This window comes from Silurus aristotelis (assembly GCF_946808225.1).
Source record: "Silurus aristotelis genome assembly, chromosome: 8".
Lineage (NCBI taxonomy): Eukaryota > Metazoa > Chordata > Actinopteri > Siluriformes > Siluridae > Silurus > Silurus aristotelis.
This window is the reverse complement of record NC_139581.1, coordinates 10688532-10710444: the sequence shown is the minus strand read 5'-3', so window position 1 is coordinate 10710444 and position 21913 is coordinate 10688532. Positions and strand designations below refer to the sequence as shown.

The 21913-nt window shown below is 37.1% G+C and overlaps 1 protein-coding gene across 3 annotated transcripts in view; it reads left to right on the top strand.

Annotated features, from left to right (window-relative positions):
- Positions 1 to 395: 395 nt before the first annotated feature.
- npas1 (neuronal PAS domain protein 1) overlaps positions 396 to 21913 on the top strand; it is a 35715-nt gene continuing 14197 nt past the window's right edge. Inside the window, exons 1-5 of one of the 3 annotated variants that reach the window (XM_083548318.1) lie at positions 436 to 488; positions 565 to 1054; positions 7480 to 7655; positions 11815 to 12053; positions 12500 to 12610. In XM_083548318.1, coding sequence (XP_083404444.1) covers positions 7561 to 7655; positions 11815 to 12053; positions 12500 to 12610 — 445 coding nt within the window. In that variant the 5' untranslated portion in view covers positions 436 to 488; positions 565 to 1054; positions 7480 to 7560. Of the gene's footprint in view, positions 1055 to 7479; positions 7656 to 11814; positions 12054 to 12499; positions 12611 to 21913 lie in introns of all 3 variants that reach the window. The other 2 variants (XM_083548317.1, XM_083548319.1) reach the window with 2 other exon arrangements.

Below are 21913 nucleotides of genomic sequence, written 5' to 3'. Positions count from 1 at the left end.
TCTCTCTCTCTCTCTCTCTCTCTCTCTCTCTCTCTCTCTCTCTCTCTCTCTGTACCTCTCTCTCTCTCTCTCTCTCTCTCACTCTCTCTCTCTCTCTCTCTCTCTCTCTCTCTCTCTTACTCTCTCTCTCTTACTCTGGGTGCTAATCAGCATTTGAAAGGCAGCTTTGACAGTGAGAAAGAAAGTAAGGGCCAGTCAGGAGGAGGAGGGAGGGTAAACGAAAGCGAGGGAAAGACTGAGAAAGAGAGGGAGGAGTAGAAGTGAGTGGAAGAGAGAGAGAGAGAGAGAGAGAGAGAGAGAGAGAGAGAGAGAGAGAGAGAGAGAGAGAGAGAGAGAGAGGCATGGGCTTTACAAGCATGCCTTTTATATTTACTAGCAATTGCAGAAGAGAGAGTGAGAGACGAGGGGGGAGTTAAGAGACAACTGGTGTGCATAGATTGCTTTCCCGAGAGGAAATAAAGAGAAAAGGCTCCAGCTAGGATAGGACAGTAGAGAGAGAGAGAGGGAGAGAGAGAGAGAGAGGGAGAGAGAGAGAGAGAGAGAGAGAGAGAGAGAGAGAGAGAGAGAGAGAGAGAGAGAGAGAGAGAATACTCTTTTCCTTCAAGTCATATCTGAGGATACTCAGAGATGGACATTAGGAGGAAAAGTGCAGTGTGAGAGAGGGGGGGTGGGGGGTGGACGCTTCGAGTTATAGCTCACACGGAGGAAAACACTCACACACACACACACACACACTACAGTCTCGCGACTACACTCGTGGTGGAAAGCGAGGTGTGGTGTGTGTGTGTGTGTGTGCGTGCGTGTGTGTGTTCTTTTGTGTGAACGAGATTGTTCTTCGTCCAGTCTGATCCCTTGTAACCCCCCTGGGGAAAGAGACAGAGAGACAGAAAGACAGAAAGCGTACCATACGCGCGCGCGCCTTTGCGCGTAAGGGTCCTGGAACGTGCGGGTCGTGCGTAAGGTGTTCTGGTCCAAGATCACCTTCAAGGGGCATCCGAGGAAAAGGAAACGAAGGAAGCGTGCATTGCCGCTCAACACTGGACATGCACATCAGGTTAGTTCACTTTTAGTTTGTTCAGTATATTGCGCGCACACGCAGAATCTCAGCGCATGCTTGTGCACTTCTCTGGTTCTGTTTCTGGAGCTCCTGTCACCTTTTAATGTGCAAAACATTATACCACTTACTCCTGTGCCTGAGAGTCGCTAATTCAGGGTTAGTCTCTTTGGCTTTGCTCTGCACTTGTTAGTAGCCGTGCGCCTGTTGGTTTGATGGTGGGAAAGTTTGGTACTGTCGGCACTTTTCTGAGCGCGCACACACACACACACACACACACACACAGTTTTTTTATTTGTCTCTCTCAGTGCTGGAAGGAAAAGTGCGCTGGGGTGATGAACGCATCCCGCCGCTCGCGGCTATTCTACATTATGCCTCTGTTAATTAATGGATTTGATAGGATTAGCTCTTCTATAATGATGCCCCTTTCTGTGTAAGCTACTTACCAGGAGGGAGAGAAGGATAACACAGTTTTGTTATCCGATGCCTGTGGATTTAATCACTTGGATTAAATGAGACTATTACAAATATTACAGCTTGCAAACTTTTATATTCTATTTAACATTCAGACTGAGCAGAGATGAGTGATTCCAGAGACTGGAGAATAAAGAGTGCATTTATTTTCTTAGAGACTAAAAGCTATTCAGATTCAGTCTATTCAGGCTTCAAGGCTGTTAAAAGTTAAACTTAATAATATGACAAGCCTTTTGGTTTGTTTAGGCACGATGATTACACTTAACAACAAACATCATCATTATTATTATTATTATTATTATTATTATTATTATTATTATTATTATTATTATGTGACGTGTTACATACTTTTTCAGTTTCTGCATCAGTTTTCTCCAGGTACCCAGTTTCCTCTAAACCAATATAGCGGGTATAGGTGATACTTTGATGTTTGATATGCAGAAGAAACTCTGAATATATAGTTTAAGCCATTTTTTTTTTTAGAAGTGTTGATCTGTTTGTGACTATATTTATCATTGATATATTTTTCCTAATCTTCAATTTTCTCCTGAATAATTTTTATTGCTAAGTGAACATGTAAAATTTCTAAAAAGATTACACCTGCTTTAGATATTCATCTTGATCAAAGTATAAGATAAATACTAGATGAATACTACTGCTTAGGTGAAAAGTTTTGTAAAGCAACAGACCGAGGAACAGATTAGTGGTGCGATAAAGACTGAAGCAGTTGATCTGAGATTAAAGCTTTAACTGATGTGTGTGAGTGAATGTGTGCGTGCGTATGTGTGTGTGTACATGTGTGATTGTGTGTGTGTGTGTGTGTGTGTGTGTGTGTGTGTGTGTGTGTGTGTGTGTGTGATTGTGTGTGTGTGTGTGTGTGTGTGTGTGTGTGTGTGTGTGCAAAAGAGAGTGTGCTCCAAGACAAACACTTTTGTTTCTTTTTGTTTGTCTTTAAATAATTCTTTGTTTTTGTATTTTTATTTAAACACACATACACGCACATACACACAATCGCACACACACATATATATGCACAGAATGGGATGGACGGGTCCAGTGACAGACAGTGTCAGCAGTGTGTCAGAAAGAGGCTGTTGGTGTCACACTCTGTTGACCTGATCTGTGGTCAGCCTGTCCACTGGAGCCCGCTGTGGCCCTTACATAACATCTTCTGCCATTCATAACTCACTCTGCAGGGACACACAGATATTTTATATACTTTTATATACACAGTCCTGCTTCAAACATCAAACTCTCTGTTTTCAGCCTGGGAAATGTATAAAAATCCATAAAAGTACAAAACAGCTAAAACAGGTGCCTAAAGCTGACAATCACAATTACACAACTGTCTCTTATATCTCTGTTCATATAAATGCATAGACAAACAGATGTGTTACAGATCGAGTATCATGTGTGTAAACTAATGGAGCTCAGGTACTGTATTAATGCTAACAGAAATGCACACACTATCTTATCTGTGCTGCCTGGAAATGTGTGTGATCATTGCTGTTTGTTGTCTGTGTCTCTGTTGTTTAACTTTCTTGCTAAATTCATTAAAACCATGTGTATAAAAACTATGTTTATAATCTCACATATATAGCATTCTCTAATTATTCAAGGCTTTATGAATTTGAAAGATTTTAACTGAAAGAGTTTCCGTTCATGAAGAAAGAAAGAGTTTTTTTTTTATACAAGAAAGTCTTTTAAAGGCTTGGCTGCTTTAAATATAAGCATTGTTGGGCAAAGTTTGAAAACACATGCTTTTTTTCCCTGCTATCACCCATAATAATCTTTCCAACAAATCAAAACTGGTTGAGTTACTGTGCATTCACTGTGAGGGATAACACAAGATTAGGGGCTCGACATTGGTGATTGGTCTTATTCGCTGTCCATTGCTTCACCCTCATCATATCTGAAGCTGGTCAGGGGCGGGGCAGGGTCATTTTGATCTAATCAAACTGTGTATTGATTCCATTAGATAATTAATGGTGTAGGAAAAGCAAAGCTTTGAGCTCCAGCCCTGGAGAGATGAGGGGAACCTTGGAGGGGGAATGATTGCGAACCGCCAAGGTCGGGCATGAAAAAAACATAGCAGTTTGCTCAGAAAGACAAGAGGACACTACTTAAAAGAGAGATTTAGTAAGATGGACAGTGCTAACTGATCAGTAGGCAGAGAAGGCATGAGACTACACCTGACTTTCTAATGTATTTCAGAAAAGAAGAGAAATTATCATCAAATAATATTATCTTTATAAATCTGGTTACCTGCTGGGTTTGGATACACCTGATCATTAAGCATTCTCTTTTTGTCCATTTATTACTATTTATTTAATAAGTAAGTTTGGATAAATCTAAATATTTAATATTTTAAAATTTATAATATCTGTAATGGATCTTTGCACAATTCTTGGCAGCTTTTTAAAGGAATTTTACCCTGTAGACTTTACTTAACGAATTCAGAAAAGGTTCGCTCCTCCTCCTTTTTGTAGAAATTATATGTTTAAACACCTTGTTTTAAATGTGTTAAATGTAAAAGGAAAATGTAAAATTTAAGGTGATTAAAGCAGTAAGCCAGTAAAAAAACAACAACGGGAGACCATTCAGTGTTTGGCTAGTGAACCTGCTGACAGGCTACTAAACTTTGTTAATGATTGGCTTATGAGTTACAAAGATCATTACAAGCCTGTTTTTGTTTACATCTATGAGCAATAGCAGTAGAAGATTAGGTTTATCCAATTTAACCTTACCACCAGTTACTACAACATACATTTAGTGTAAACGATTCAGTAAAGTGCATGTACAATAGACAGCACTGGTTACTAAGAAACATTATACTAAAAGTGAAATGACCACCTGAAGGTCAAGGTCCTGAAAAAAAGTAAATGTTTCCACAGCTGACTAGAAATCTGGTGGTCATCTCCATAAGAGTGTGTGTGACATTTAAAAACAGAATGGCAGCGTAACATCTGGCATGTAAATATGGGGTGAATAACACTGGGATTTGTGCTTATGTGTGTGTGTGTGTATGTGTGTGTGTTTGAAGCTCGATTGCTGCATTGTGTGCGTGCAAAGTGGCTTTAATGTGTTCATTTCCTTGTTTGGCCTCTCTGAGGGGTGGGGCGGAGCATGCAAACGAAGCTCTGACAGCTGGAGGCCCTAATTAATGATCCCCTCTGAAAACAAACAGCCCAAGCTGTGCCAAACATAAACCCTGGCCTCGTCCCCAACCGTGGCCCTGGCCCCAGTGTGCTTCAACGTTCCGAATACAGTGAGAACCCACCAGAACCTGCCACTAGTGCTCTCAGGGCAAAGAGTTTCTGCCACATTGGACTTTGTTAGTCCTCAAAAAAGAAAACAACTTTACAACTATATTAGACAAATTCCAAATGAAACAAAAAAAAATATTAGTAGGTAAAGAGGTGGACATACAAGTTATGTGAAAAAAATGTAATCACATTCTGACAGAAGAATTTGGGTAAATGTATAATAATATCTGAACAAAAACTATTTACACTATTGTAAATCATTTATAGGTTCCAACCTGTAAAACAAAGGTAGCTGTTTGATTTATATAAATTTGTTTAGTACTTTCATTTTGTTCTAAGAGTAGGCATTTAAACACCATGTTAATATAAAAGGTTTACATCCAAACACATCTTAAACACATGCTAATATGAAAGTGACACTTTTGAAACAGCCAGTCACCTACTGAAATGTTTGCTCATGCATATATCCATTTTTAAAGATTACACAAAGTGAAACAGAAGCTAAAAAAATTAATTAAAAGTAAATTAAATAATTTTATTAGAAAAATGTCTATAAAGATAGTGAGGGAGGAGAGAAAGATTTTATTTGATTAGATGGAGGATGAGATAGACTAAATACTAGAGAGGACATTGATAGAGTTGATAACGTGAAAGCACATAGGACAGAGAAAGGGAAAAATATAAAAGAGAGAGAGAGAGAGAGAGAGAGAGAGAGAGAGAGAGAGAGAGAGAGAGAGAGAGAGAGAGAGAGAGAGAGAGTTTGGAAATTTAGTATCTGTCTTTGATCATGTGAGCATTCAAAAGAAGAATTTGTAGCAACATAAGATATATATATATACACACAAATGGTTTCCTGGTGGTCTAGTGGTTAGGATGCGGCGCTCTCACCCGCTGCGGCCCGGGTTCGATCACCAGTCAGGGAACCAACCCCAGCCATTAGGGTTGCACAAGCCTTAGTGCCGGTCCCAAGCCCGGATAAATGGGAAGGGTTGCTTTAGGAAGGGCATCCAGCGTAAAACCATGTGCCAAATCAAACATGCGGATGGTCTGCTGTGGCGACCCCTAATGGGAAAAGCTGAAAGAAAGTTTATATTTATATATATATATATATATATATATATATATATATATATATATATATATATATATATATATATATATATATATATACACAAAAAAATACATTCTTTGCTAATAAATATTACATATGACTCTCTCATGTTTAGAGAAATATAATTATTTGTGAATTGTCTTATCTAGTCTGTGTAATTTTAAATTATTTACCACACAATCAAAGAAGATTCAGTTACTTGTGAAACATGTTGCTTGATGATATGATGCTAGCAATCCATTCAAACTAGCTGGTTAACAATCTTTGTATCTCATTATTTCCAGCTAGCATGGTCTTATTTGTAACCAATCTATACTTTTTTGTAAGAATATACAACGTTTTCTTTCATATAAGAACTTTATATGAACTAAATTATACTAACTAAAAACAAATAAGACTTTAAAATATATGACACCTAGATAGCAACATAACTTGTACCAAGGTCATTGAATAAGTTACACTAATACCACCAAACTGATAACATCTGGCAGATTTGTGTATATTCTATCACTGGATATATGTATATGAATAGCTATGAAGTAAAACTTTCTGATTCAAGTGCAAAACTCCCTACTTATATCTTTGTCTAGATAGATATACTTTTAGATTACATTGTTGGATGATTTCAACTTTCATAAGTTCTATAACGCATACACAGCTTTAATCAGAAGTAAAAAAAAAAACTCATCCACAGAGATTCACTAGTCCCCATGCAACACTCCACTGACAACCTTCATTCTGTTGTCTATGAGCAGCAGTGTATACGCTTTTCCCAGGTCTGTTCAGATCATTAAGCACATCATTTCAAGCCACATCATGTATATGCCCTTATTTAGTCCCTAAGCTTTTCTCAGTCACGATAAAGCAGATAGACCCACGTTAAGCAGCTGCTAATGCAGGTTTAGCTGGGTTGAATGTCAGGTCATAGATTTCATCGACTCACACCAGAGGTCACACTGATGTCGGTGTGGGTCTATGCGTGTGCCAGGTAAGGTCAGAGAGGTGATGTAAGTCCAGGGCTTTATGCCAGAGTGGTTTAGATCAACGATAGTGCTGAGTGGCACCCAGGGCTGGCCAGAGGGCAACGAGCACTGGTGGGGGTGACACCAGGCTGCTGGAGGGCAAGCCAGCCCTTTAAATGTCATACAGACTAGCCAAACACTGGGGATTCCAGTAAAATGGCACTAGAATCTGTGTAAGCTGGACCAGAGTGTTTAGGTGTGTGTATTTGCATCTTTCTGTGTGGTCATTTGAGGGATGTTGTAATTTTAATAATTCATTTGTATATTATAAGCATTATGTAAGCATTAGGTCATTTTGAATAAAGGTAATGTGCATGTCATGTCATGTAATCTATAGAAAAGGGGTTTAGTGTGTCCGTTTCACTCCACAAAGCATATAAAATAAGATATATACAATATTATTATATTATATCATATTATTATATAAATATCTGAATTTCAAAATGACAACTGGGGGAAATCAGCTAGGCACTTTGAAGTAAATAAGCAACATAAGGGGTGTGTCTCAAAGAGCTAACATCCTCCCTGTCATCCATCTTCTCATCTTTTCAGCCCCTCTGCGGGAGATCTTGGTCTGACATAGCCTCGGCCGATCGCAGCCTGCATTCGAGGCGGCGGCGTGTGTAAACCACGATGGCGGCCATGCCATTCGTCAGTGAGGGAAAGTGTGTTAGTGTGGAGTGGGACTTTCTGCAAGGACTCCTCGCCAAACCACCCACCCTGCCCTGGTGAGACTGCTTATCTTATATTTAATGCTTATGCATGTGTAGAAATCATAAATGTGCATTTATAAACATATCTCTGTTATATCTTCTCACTGTTATAGTTTAATATATTTATATATCCAATGAACATAAATTTTATATTTAGCCACATATTACAGCTATGAATGTTCCTTCAAATACAAAACTTCATAAGAAAAGTAGTCACAACAAAGTACACTTTTTTAAAGAGTTCCCCAAATAATTTAGAGGAAAAAGAAATGTTGCAAAAATGAATTATTTTCCTCAATTCTTACTGGATCTCTTATTGGATTTTCCTTCAGTTTAATACATATTAGGTTTATTAGAGGGACAGCACATGTAGGACGTTTTGGAGACAAGGTGAGGGAGGCACGATTGAGATGGTTTGGACATGTGCAGAGGCGGGACATGGGGTACACCGGTAGGAGAATGCTGAGGATGGAGCCACAAGGATGGAGGAAAAGAGGAAGATCAAGGAGGAGGTTTATGGATGTGGTGAGGGAAGACCTGCAGGTAGTTGGTTTGAAAGAGGCAGATGTAGAGGACAGGGGTTTATGGAGACGAATGATCTGCTGTGGCGACACCTAAGGAGAGCAGCCGAAAGAAGAAGAAAAGAAAATATTTAGAACATTTCTCGTAACTTGGTAAAGCCAAAATGTTGGCAAATTAAACTTGTTAAAGTTTTCTGAACATTGTGTCATCTAAATTGTTATGAATTTAAAAGCCCTAGACTAAATCAACCCAATTATATTAATAAAAAGGTGGATAAAAAAATTCAAGTTAAGTTTATTTCTGTAGCGCTTTTCACAACGGACATTGTCTCAAAGCAGCTTTACAGAATTTAAGAGTTAAGGTGAACGATGTGCATTTATCTCTGAGCAGTCATGGTGACTGTGGCAAGGAAAAACTCTCTTAGATGTTATGAGGAAGACACCTTGAGAGGAACCAGACTTAAAAGGGGAACCCATCCTCATTTTTGGTGATATCAAGAGTGTGATTATAGTCTTTAAAACAATACAGAACACTGGAGAGTGAACAGAACACTGGCGAGTGAACAGAACAGTGGAGAGTGAAACATTTGCACATTATTACAACCACAACAAAGTATTTTGTTTAAAATGCTCCATTTATAAAAAAAAATAAATAAAAAAAAAGATTATCTAAAAAAACTACTGCATACACCTATCATAATCTGGTTTTACTGCCAATCCTTTGCTTCTCTGCCAAGGGGAATTTACTTACACACCCACACACCTAACAACATCACTCAGTCAGGCTGAAATACACTATAATCTAGTGCTCATACATGGATAAACTTCCTTCTGTACGCTACAGACTGTGTTTGGTTCCATTAGTGAAACATTAAAGAAATTTCAGTGGAATTATTAACGTCGCCTCGTCTGTAGGTGGATATAAAACTCAGCAGAATCGATAGTGCCGTATTGATTGTGCCTCTCCAGAGACGTTCCAGTGTAATAAAGAGATGTTTTAAAGGGCTCTTTCACACAGAACACGTCTGTTTTACAGGCTGAGAAAGAACACAGCACAAGTGTTATTAGTAAACAGAAAAATTCAAGAGAGAGAATAATAGACACATATTCTCACTCACACATACATGTTACTTAAAGACAGTATGAATTACCTTTTTAACCGCGTTTGCTCTTGGAGTCAGTTTAATATGCACTATATATCAGCGTCAATCTCATGAAAAACTACATTTTAATGATTTCATCTATAAAAACGAGACAACTCCTGTACCTATATCTATATATTGATAGCTATATAATTTTGAGATTTTAAATTAAAATAAAATGAAATGCACATTAAAATAAAATAAGACTTATCAACCCTTGTCTTGATCCCAATTCAATATGCCTTTTATATACTTACAAGATACTCATGAAGATATTCAGTACTAAGCTGGTGTATACTCTTATCACAAAATTACTTTCCTATAAGAGCACATACTAAAGTGTTTTTATTGCTCTTATACAGCAACAATTTGCCAAAGCTATAAAGGTATCATTCTTTTTTTATATTGATTTATAGTTGCATGTATAGTTCAAGTTACAGTCAGTGGAGACTCACAGAAAACATAAACTTATGAACGTGTATATTTACACGGTTTTAAAAATCCACTTATTAAGAACCAGAAATGGCCAGCAAGTAAATGTATTTTTTTTTTATTACAGTAACAATATTGCTGTTATAGAAAATTAATATAACAATTAGCAGTCAGCAGCACTGTGGATCAACAGACCAAGACATTTCATTATATATAATTAGCAGTTACCACCCTTTAGTGTGCTTTTAACTGTTTTTTTGCGGCATTTTCTTTTAAATCTGGACTCTCCTTTGACAGGTAAGGAAAGAAATAACTTTTACAATCTAGTCAAATCCTGATGGCTTAAAGAAAGATCTAACAGACTATAGCATTTCTTCCCACCTGAATCTCCTGTTTCACTCAGCATGTTATGGAAATTGTGTTATTTCTGTTCTATTATTTCAAATCACACATATGGTGTATGTTAGCTAGTAGCCACTATTTACAAATGAAGCTTTATTGAAGGCTCATTTATTTTTTTTTCCCTTTCTTTTATATACGCATACTGTGAGACACACACATACACACACACTTCCTTTCTCTTTGAATTCCTCCCCTTTCTCTTTGCTGTTACATATCTACAGCCCCCCTAGAATGAGAATCAATGTCACAGACATGGGGTGTGTGTGAGGGGCCATGTCGGCTCTTTCTTTCAGCACAGACACAAATTGTGGAGTCGCCGTGACAACATAATTCCCCCCACTCAGGCCCCACTGAGGGCAGGTCGATACCCAATCAGAGTGACAGGCTACCTGGCCTACCTCTCAGATGCTCCTTCTTCTCCATTGATCCCTCAATCAAGACTTGAGGCTTGCTACCCAGGAGGCAGGCTGTGAAAAGAGCTCAATGTCTGTATTCTTTCAGAGAATTAAAAAATCCTAAGAACTGATCTAAGCTCAGCCTTTTTTGCAGCATTCTGGTGTAGTATCAGTACGTACTAACTGACTAGACTGATCTCAGGTTAGTTCAATGCTAGAACAGGGCACAGCTAATGGAAACAGGCAGTGAACAGGCTGATCACTCCCTCGCTGCCACTGTGGGTTAGCTCTGCTTTCTCAACCTCGATCTCCTGACCTGCTCCTAACTGCCCTAGTATGGAGGAATTTTAGTGGTCTGAATTCAAACAGAAGGCAGAAACACCTGTGTAGCAGGGGAGGTGTGCATTTTGATAGCACCTTCATGAAGTATTTGCTGTTGTTGTTATTGTCGTCATTGATCTCACTGTGTGATCCTTGAGGAAAATCAATCCAGGAATTTATACAAGCAACAGGCTTTCCACATATCTTAGAAAACGTAAATATACAGTCTAGTCTAATGTTCTAGCCAAATGTAAAATTGATTTTTGAAAAAGGATAAAAATGTCCTTTAAATTATCCTTTAAAAATGTAAACCCAGCTAACACAAAACATAATCAGAATGTTCATTAAAGTCTATTTTTTTACCAAGAGTTTAGAAAATTTGATTGTAACATAATATTGTATTGTAATATTGTTCATAAAGCTTTTCTGTAAATAAATTTTTCAATGGAAAATAGTTTGTAATGTTCTCTGGATGCTAATGTGATATTTTTAGTTAAACAAGAAGACCTAAATTGTTGTAGCAACATTATAGAAACATACCTTGTAGAAACAAAGTGTTCTTCAGAGTCTTATGTTCTTAGCAGAATATTGTTCAGAGAATCTTCCTAGCTATGAAGTTCAGAATATTTTCTGTTAATAAGCTGACAAAAACATTTAAAAGCCTGAGGAGTGCAAATAAACCAGCTTAATTTATTTTAAATGGCATCTAAAGCTGACGAATAAATATAGATTTAAATATTTGTTAAAGCACTGAAAAAAAATAATTGACCTTCCACTGATGAGTGCATTTAAATAACCAGGTGTAGTATTCTTTTCAAGAGACTAATTCACATAAAGCTGCTAAAATGTTTAGAAACTAAAAAAAACCCACAATATTATCTTATCTTCATAACACACTACTCATGTGCATATTATCCCACACTTATCCATCTCTTTTTTCCACACTTCCCATTTTTCTCAGTTTACAAAACCTGCGGAAGGAGAAGTCCCGTAATGCGGCTCGCTCTCGCCGTGGGAAAGAAAACTTTGAGTTTTTTGAGCTGGCCAAAATGCTGCCTCTCCCTGGTGCCATCACCAGCCAGCTGGACAAGGCCTCGGTCATCCGCCTGACCATCAGCTACCTGCACATGAGGCATTTTGCCAGTCAGGGAGACCCGCCCTGGAGCCCCCTGCTGGAGGGGGACAATAACTGCAACAAGGGTGAGCACTAATTGTGAATTTACAGCTCTGCTTTTCACAGTAGTAAACATTTGTGAACTGTAAAAGAAAACAAAAGAACTTGTCAGGTCTGACAATATTCCAAGTTGTAAATGTATATTTAATATGAAAAATCACATAATACTTTACTTAATAGGTATATTGAAACCTGTGAGAGTTTATTTTTTTGATTTTATGATTTTTTTTTAAAGCTTAACAGCTTCTAAATTTCAATAAATCTAAGCTTCCTTTCTCAAAGACTGTATTTAAATGCATTTGAGCTTGCTCCTTAAACCCATAAAAAAAAAAAAAAAAAAAAAAAAAAAGCTGAAGCAGTAATCCATAACTGTAAAAATGTTTAAAGGTTAACTGTTATTTTGGGTCTTTCTTTTTTAAACACCTTAAATTAGATAAACTCACTGGCAGCAAATGCTGTTTTTTCAACACAGACCTGCTCAAACCAGCCGAAGTCATGTTCAGACGCATTTCATCCACTGGCATCTATGTAGCTGATTTCCCTGTCAGTCTGAAACTCCATCATCCATCCATCATCCTCAGTGGTCAGAACCTGGCTATGAGCCATTTTTAAACTATCTTAAGTCATTTATTTTGTCTTTCATCTTTTATCATTCCTTTGGGTTTTCTTTTTTCTTTTGAAAAGAATAAAAGGTAATGAATCATTTGTGTGTTGGCTTGCATTAAAAAGCAGAAGGAACGATAATGACTGCTTTCAGTAAAAAAATATGTGCATTTAATGCTGATATTTGCATTTATTTTCTCTGACTGTGTGCCACAATGTGGGGAAACGAAGAAGGGTGTAAATATTTCAGCGGAATTATTAAAGAAAAAAATACAAACAGAATTTCAAAATATCTACTCTGAGATTGTGATGTGTATGAGGTCCTTATTGACAATAGCATCAATCAGAGAGCCATTCACATACGAGAGCGCTATTAACAGCGGAGGTGGCTGAGAGCAAGCTCCAGCCAAACTCAATTCTAACATGACAGTGGCAGGCTGTCGATGAATACAAATGCGTTATTAATTTAAATTATGAATTTAAATGGAATAGGCTATTATTGTCTTATAGGTCGCCTGTGTATGTCACTGGGGATACTTTCACTTTAAAAATTGCAGAGAATGTAGAGTGGGGAGATGGAGTTCAGGCACACACACACACATACACACACACACACACACACACACACACACACACACACGCACATGCTCGGAGACGCAAAGAGTAAGAAAAGTAATTGAGATTGCACCACAGGAGTAATCACTTGCAGTCATGCGGAGCTAAATACGGCTCATCTGAAATAATGCATTTACTGGTTCACTCGCAACTTTAGGTGGCACAAAAATATATATCTAACTCCAGTTTTTCAGGAACAAAAATTACACTCACCTTCATGTGTGGTTTTATTGTGTATGTGTTCGAGGACTCATTTTTGAGACCATTTGGCATCATGGGCTCATCCGATTCAACTTATTGTTCATTTCATGCTCTGTAAAGCTCATCACAAATGTGAATTGAACAATAGATCTAAGAGCCAATTAGCTGCTTCCTGTGGGCGGATATATCTCAGAGTTGGCTGAGCTGGACAAAAGAGGGAGAGTTCTCGTTGAAGCTTGTTAACAAGTGGCCAGACTAGAGGAGTCTATTTATGTGCAACATTTCTGCTTTACTCTGTGTGCGATCCTCATTATGTCTGTCGCATTAAAACTTCACACAGCTGCTACACTGGCCAGGCATTGCATTCTCTCTGTCTCTCTCTCTCTTGATCACATACATCGTATCTATGCAAACAAAATGACTGGAGAAAAAGAAACAGCACTCCAAAGGAGGAGGAAATTATCTGTGCAATTTGTAATTATGGACATTAACTATGTAACGAGCAGAGCATAATTACAAGGGTTGCTTAATTGCTATTATTACAGAGGTGTAACAGCTTAGCTACAATTAGTAGTACACTTGCGTGGATGTGTGTTTCAGTGTTTGTAAAAGTGGGAAACCCAACTGTGAGACTGTTTGTCTCTTGTGTCTCTTGTGTGTGTGTGTGTGTGTGTGTGTGTGTGTGTGTGTGTGTGTGTGTGTGTGTGTGTGTGTGTGTGTGTGTGTGTGTGTGTGTGTGTGTGTGTGTGTGGATGACTAAAAACACACTGTAAGCTAAAAGTAGTAGCACATTTATCCTCATTATCACATATGTAGTAGCACTTGATCTCACAGAACCAGGAAGCCGTGCTTAAAGAGCCAAAAACAAGGACCACATGTTCTCAGTCACTATTAAAGCATGCTGCGCTTCATGTAGACACATGGACAAAGAGATGGTTCAAGCACATAGGGAGCAAAATTTCAGCACCAGGTGTCAGCAACACTTGGCCCATTTCAGTTATTCAACTGGAGAATAACAGTGGAATGACTTATTGTTTACTGTCACAACAGCAATATAATTTTTCCTGTTGGTGTCTGCCTGAAATGCAGACTAATACATGTGCTCAGTTTTGACAGATTTAAGGTCTAGTAAAAGCTAGTATTTCAGCTGATAAAAAAGCTGCAGTGTTCTACAGACAATACTTATTTACTTGTCAATCTCCTTTGTCCATTTTTTTTGTCCAATATAATGTCCATTCTGTGATGGACAGCAATGCTTGAAATAATTTGAATTGAAGGACTAAATCATTTTTCTATATTAACAGTCAATGTCATTATATAGATGATAAAGTGCTTGTAAAACACCATTGCAGACTGTCTTGCTGATGTGGACCCGGCATTGTATTTTAGAAGACCAAGCCGAGTACTTGGAAAATAACTATAGCAGAGCCTAATGATGTATAAAGAAACTCCACAACATGTTTTGTAAACATGAACCAGCACCTCTTCAGTAGCAGATTCTCTGTTGAGGATTGTTTTGTAAATTATTAATCTGAAGACAACTGCAGGGTGTGAAACATTAGGTCAGGAAAAGGAGGGGTTTTTTAGAGACTTTTATTGATATTTAATTTTCTTCACCCACTCTAGCCTTAAATAGTGGTAGACAAAAGTGTTTATTGGAAGCACCACTACAGATCTAATTTATAGGTATAATGTTATCATTGATGATTGAGAATTTTAAGGTAACTCAATCATGCCACTCAATTATAATAGTTATGCATGGAATGTATCTGGACCTTGACTCTGGTGTATAGGTCAACCCTCATGAAAAAAATAGGAAGATTGTGTGCAAACATTTAATGTACTGCATTTACATTTTGGAGCATGATAGACTCTTTTATTTTATGATCTAATAACCCTTCTGGGAAGCACATTATTTTTTATTATTTTTTTACAAATAAAAGTGTGGCATCTGCTCAGTTTTCTAAAGATTATGACATTATCGCTGCAGAGATGCAGAGACCCCACTTTGGCCTGCTGTGAGATTAAAGGTGTAGGATTTAAGCTGTTATGGCCTTTACCCCATGCTGTTAAGTGTACTTGGGTACTTGCACTTTGTGGTGATGTATTGTGATATAGTGCCTGGATTTGCCAACAGTGTAGTGCAGAAGTGTTCTAATAAATGAGACACTCCTGATGAATTATTTTCATTCTCTGACCTCAGTTTGATAAATTGACGCATTCGTTCTTTTGGGCTCTCAATTATCAACAGTGTAATATATAGACAATATTGGATAGGGCAGGAAAAACACAATTAACATAATGTCAAGTAAGGAAAAGAGGCTGATGCTGAAAATGTACACATTAATCTGGATTTAAGCTTGTTGAAACATGGCTGTTTCTTACACTTGTATGATATAAAGCTACCATATTAGTTCATTATTTAATTCTGTAACCAGTAAGCAAGAATTGTTTTTAAAATCTCAGGAACTTCCAGTCTGTTCCATTAAAAGAATCAGAACCAAATTTAATATCTGGATTATAATGAATAGAAATGTACAACTCCAGAAACTCTGCACCAATCAAATTATTTAAGTTTTTTTAATATTACATCCAGAACATACACAATTTGGACATTTCATGTGTATCTGCTTAAAGCGAGTAAGTGATAAAACATAACTGGGCATAGTGTTAGGGAAAATAATCAACTTGATTGTGTCATATGGCTTGCCATGTTTCCATATAAATTTTTTCCCCAAAAACATGTTCTGAATTATTTTATCCCTTTTTACAGCAGACATTTTGGCAATTTAAACATGGTAAAAAAAATTAATGAATGACACAGTCTTCTTTTTTTATCCATTTATGGATACTCAGTGACAGTGAATCCAGTGTAATCTTCTGCTGTTAAAGACCTCCTAGGTGAATGTTGTGTCTTTTGAGATACTCTTTAACAAAGGAAGTTAACAAAGCCCTTCTGTCAACATTAACCAGTCAGGCCACCTCTAGGCATTTATGCCTGTGGAACTACTATTTAATGTTTTTATCTGGTATAAAATATAAAGAAAGTCCCAGGAATTCACTAGTTCTTGAGTTCACCTCCTCTGACACCAAATCCATGTTACAGTCAGAGTCACTGACATCACATGTTTGTGATCAGTAAACTAAAGCTTTTGGCCTGTATCTGCATGAAATCATGCATTGCACTGCTGCCACATGATTGGATTTTCTATGATTGGATAATTGCATGAATGAGCAGACAGGTGGGTTTTTCCAATCAAAATGGCTGGTTAGTCTGGAGCCTGTAGCTCTTATGTACCTATTTTAATATCCTAAACAACATTTTACGTAATTAAGAACAGCCCCAGTTACAGGTAGTTACATATATGTTGTGTTGCTGTTTCTACAAATTACTTGTTTAGAACACTTTTCCTTCTTTAAGAGTTCAAAGATATCGATAGAAAATTTCTATTTCAATGATTTTAGCTTTAGTCATTTTGGATGAAGTATTCCTTTAATTTAGCTTATAAGTGTGTAATTAGACTTTGCTCTTGGCCTGACACAGTGGAGGATCGTGACAGAGCACAGCTGAGAGGGGACTGAGTTTGATGCATGGCTGTAATTCCACTGCAGGAACGTAGAATCGGGTGCAGCATAGCCCCGGTAGCCCCCTGGGGGGGTGATGTGTGTAGCGGTATCCTCATCACACCAACCACACACACACACACACACACACACACACACACACACACACACACACATACACACATACACACAAATACGCTGGTGAGGTGGGAGGGGCTGAGAGAGTGCAGGAGAGAGGAGGGGGAGGAGGCGGGCTGGGGACTGGCTTTTGTCTGCTTCCCACGTTTCAAAGCCAGTCTTGAAAAATGAATAGACAGAGGAAAATCAATTGCATGACCTTCACACGAAGTGAGAGAAAGAGCAAGAAGGAGAAAGAGAGAAAGAAATAGAGAGAGAGAGAGAGAGAGAGAGAGAGAGAGAGAGAGAGAGAGAGAGAGAGAGAGAGAGAGAGAGAGAGAGAACTGTGGAAAGATAGTTAAGGATGAGATCGGGGCAATAGATGAGGAAGATAAGAGGGAAAAAAATGTCTAAGATGTACAGAACTCTGTTGACTTCACATACTGTATTTTCATGTGTATATTTAGTTATTTATTGATAGGATTTTGGTTCAGGATTCTGTGTTTTTTTTTCTTCTTAAATACCAAAGAGATATAAATGCATGATGTCATTGTTCAAAGAAAAACATACACAATAAAGTCTGAAACAAGCTTATCATATGAATTTCTATACACTGAAATTTGTCATCTTAGAAAATTGCATGGTTTATTCATTGCTATATTTCATGTTTATTTGTGAAAAATAAAAACATAAAATGGCCAAAAAATATACACCACACTTTGATATCAATGAATCAAATTAACAAAGGACAAAGAAAATAATTCAAGCATTTAGAGTAAAACTAATGAAATGCATTCTTCAAAATTGTCTTTCATTTCTATTTAGTCACCACATGCAATACACAGTACAGTATTTTTAGGACTATAATCCGCTACTTTTTTCCTACGTTTTGAACCCCGCGGCTTAAACAACAAAGCGGCTAGTTTATGAATTTTTCCTGGGTTTTTCCCAGTTTCATAGACTTCAATCAAAAAAACTGAGCAACATAACATTAGACCAACCCTAACCCTAACCCAATGTATGACAGAAATCATATAAGCACAGACAGGTTTCCAAAACTCGTGCTTTTTTATTTTTCTTGGCAACAGCGTTAAGGGTTAGTCTAAGAAACTTAGAAATCAGCATCAGAAAATAATAAGGATATTTATATATATATAAGGAATATTCCTCGTCTTGCACACATGCAGTAATACTGGAAAAATGCAGTGCCAAGCTATTTCCAAAATACCGCTATGCTCCTAAAGGAAGCGCAACATATTTCACCCGTTACACCATGTGTAACGTGTCTTTCATCAAAGCCTGTGTAAAGTACATTAGTGTAGGCTTATAGACAGGTGCGGTTTATTTATGTTAAAAATACAAATATTTGTAAAATTCAGTGGGTGTGGCTTATATATGGATGCACTTTATAGTCCGGAAATTACGGTAACTGTGGCATTCTCAAATCACAGCTGATCACATGGTTAACTACTCACTCATAGAGAGGACACTACAAACCCCTCCTTCATTCTCTACTCATTCCTTCAAATTCACCTTTGTTTAGTCTCTCTATACTGACTCTCCCATATACAGCTTTGTCATTTGTGTATTTAATTTAAATATTTCTATTGGCTGGCCTTCTTCAACTAGATCAAACATGGCATTCTTACAAATCAGAAAATTAATTCAAACAAATAGAGTCATAACAAACGACAGGTTTTTTTTCCCCCAAACGTGTTTATCTTGATATTGGGCTTAGAGGTTAATTACTGTGTGAAGTGTTTTTGCATTTTAGAACGAGAGTGAACTCTAGTAAATTGTAATTAAAGTTTAAATGGCTAAGGCACAAGACAAGTATGCTTTGGTTATTGAGAATTGCCATCCAGTGAACATTGATCAAGCACTTTATTTATTAACGTTTTATTTCACACATTTAGCCTTCAGATTACATTAGCACATACTTGTCTAAAGAAACCTTTACCCAAATGGTTTAACATGCTGTCTAGCAAATCAAACTAACCAGTGGTGAAACTAATAGCTTTCTTCTAATCTTATCTGATCCCACTGTTTAAAATATTTAATATAATCATCAATACTGATCTGAAACTGAAGCTCTCACAGTGATTGAGTCAAATCCCTATATGAAGTTTTGTTATGACAAAGGCAACAAGCTGTAATATAGTTGATGCCCTTTGTTTATGTGTGTGATCCGTGTCTTATCAGTCACCATCATATACCCTATTGTAAAGTTTGTCAAACCCATTAACAATCTGATTTCTGAAACTTTCATTTCACCACTATGCATCAGGTGGCAATTTTGACGATATGGTAAAGGCTTGGATCAAAAGGTTGTGAATTCAAATCCAAAGAGGAATTTGAACTCACACATGCTCGAATTATATTATCTTTTACTTTTTTTTACTCTTACAAGTTTCTTTGGAAAAAAGTAGAGCGCTTTAAAAAAACCCATCAGATGTCTGTGACTGATTTCTGGCAGACAGCCAAAAACATACAAAAACATGTGCTATAGTGGAATTGACATGGGCCTAATCAATTCAGTTTGTAATCAGATACTGGCTGTCAAAACATCAGTGATGCTTCTGTGTCATAGTTTAAATGGAATCTTCAAATGTAATCTTCTCCCTGTGGAAACCCAAATTTAACGTTATAGCTTCAGTTTTGGTTCAGATGCATGCAAAAGGTATATGGTTGAAGTGTATATATATATATATATATATATATATATATATATATATATATATATATATATATATATATATATATATATATATATATATTAAATATATATTAAATATATATTAAATATAAATAGATAGATAGATAGATAGATAGATAGATAGATAGATAGATAGATAGATAGATAGATAGATAGATAGATAGATAGATAGATTTATTTATTTTATTCTAGATTTAGTTGTTGTAATAACCTCCAATCTTCTCGAAAGGCTTTCCGCTATAATTCTTTTAAACATAGCTGTAGGGATTTACATTCATTTAGCCACAGAAAATATTAATAAATATTAATATGCCCTGATGTCAAGCTTGGGTTGTTGTAGCTGTTCCAATTCAAAGGTTGTCAGTGGCGTTAAGCTGAGGGCTCTGTGTGAAGTTTTTCCCCCAACCATGTCAAACCATTTCATGGACCTCATGAACCCACGAAGGCATTTCATACTAGAACAGTTAATGTTACAGCATGCTAAAACATTATATTAGTGCTGCCAGCAGGTGTGGTAACAGTTTGTTTGTAATCTATTTACTTCTGTACTTCTGAGTTTGGGGAAGGTGCACAAATAAGTCAGGTGTCCAAATAATTATGGTCTTATATAGTGTAGAAGATCATTAATCACCAGACGGACTTCACTCTGAATTGCTACTGCAGAATGAAAGGTTTCTACTAATATTAAAATTCACTTACTATAGACTCACTTACAGTACTATAGTTAGTTGTAGCACCTTGCATCTTGGTGCAAAAAAAGTTTTTTTCACGCACAGACCTGAAGCTGTACATGGCTGCCTGAGATGCACTTTGGAATGCTCAGAAGGTTGAACATGAGTTTGATTGTTTAATCTCACTTTGCTCCTTGAATGGACTTCCCTCTATGTGCTGTTTCTGACTTTCATCCTTTTCCTCTTCACCACACTCCACCTAAACACACACACACACACGCGCGCACACACACACACACACACACACACACACACGTACGCTTTAGATGCCCGTCTTTCTCTAATGCTCAGCGTTTAAAGTGGCAAAGGCTTTTAAGGGACGTTAATTGCACTCAAATTATGTTCGACCGCATAAGGAGTGAGTTTACGATGGAGAGGGAGAGAAAGAGGGGAGGGCATGAAGGGTGGCTGAATGAAAGCATAATTGCACCAGAGTAGGACGTTGTGACTCTCTCTTTCCCTTTCTCTCTCTATCAGTCTCTTTCTGTCCCTATAGTGAGAGTGGGGGGGGGGGGTGCATAATGAGCACCTCCCTGTAAAGAATTTGCCAGGGGATCAGCCTGTGATTCCTATCAGCCAACTAGATTGAGCAAACTTAAGTGAAATAAAAGGCCAATGTCACAGTTCCCATAGTAACCTCCTAACTTGGTTAATAGGATCTAGGCTAAAGGAAGGGTGAGAGAGTGAGAGAAAGAAGACAAAGTCATATGGAACAGAAGAAAGGAAATAAATGAAAGAAGCACATGAGGAATATAAATTCTTTGAAGTTTACTATAATTTTACTGTGTTTAGATTGTTACATATTTAACAATGAACTTGTACTTGGTAACCTTTTTATAAAGAGTGACATCACAACTTTATTTTTGTATTTATTTTAACTAATAATAATAATAATAATAATAATAATAATAATAATAATAATAATAATAGTAATAATAATAATAATAATAATAATAATAATAATAACAACAACTAAGTTGTATACATTCTTGTTTGATATTTATTTGATGTTACTTTGTTTTTAGAAGTAAAATGTAATACAAGGTTTATTCGGTATGTCGCATGTGAGACATAATAAAAAAAAAAAATGATTAATGCTGCACAGTGTGAAAACTCTCACTTTTCATTTCTGAGCTAACTGGTTCAAACTTTACCTGCTCTTTTTTACCCCCTATATCACCCCATAAGGCGAATAAAGTAAACTAAAAGCCTGTGGCTCAGTAGGTTGGTGGAGTGATTGCTTTGTGGTGCTGTTGATGAGGGTATGAACCCGGACTGAGCTGAGAAATTTTTGCCTACCCTTCACTATGTTCTAAAGATTAATGTTTAAAAAGAAAAG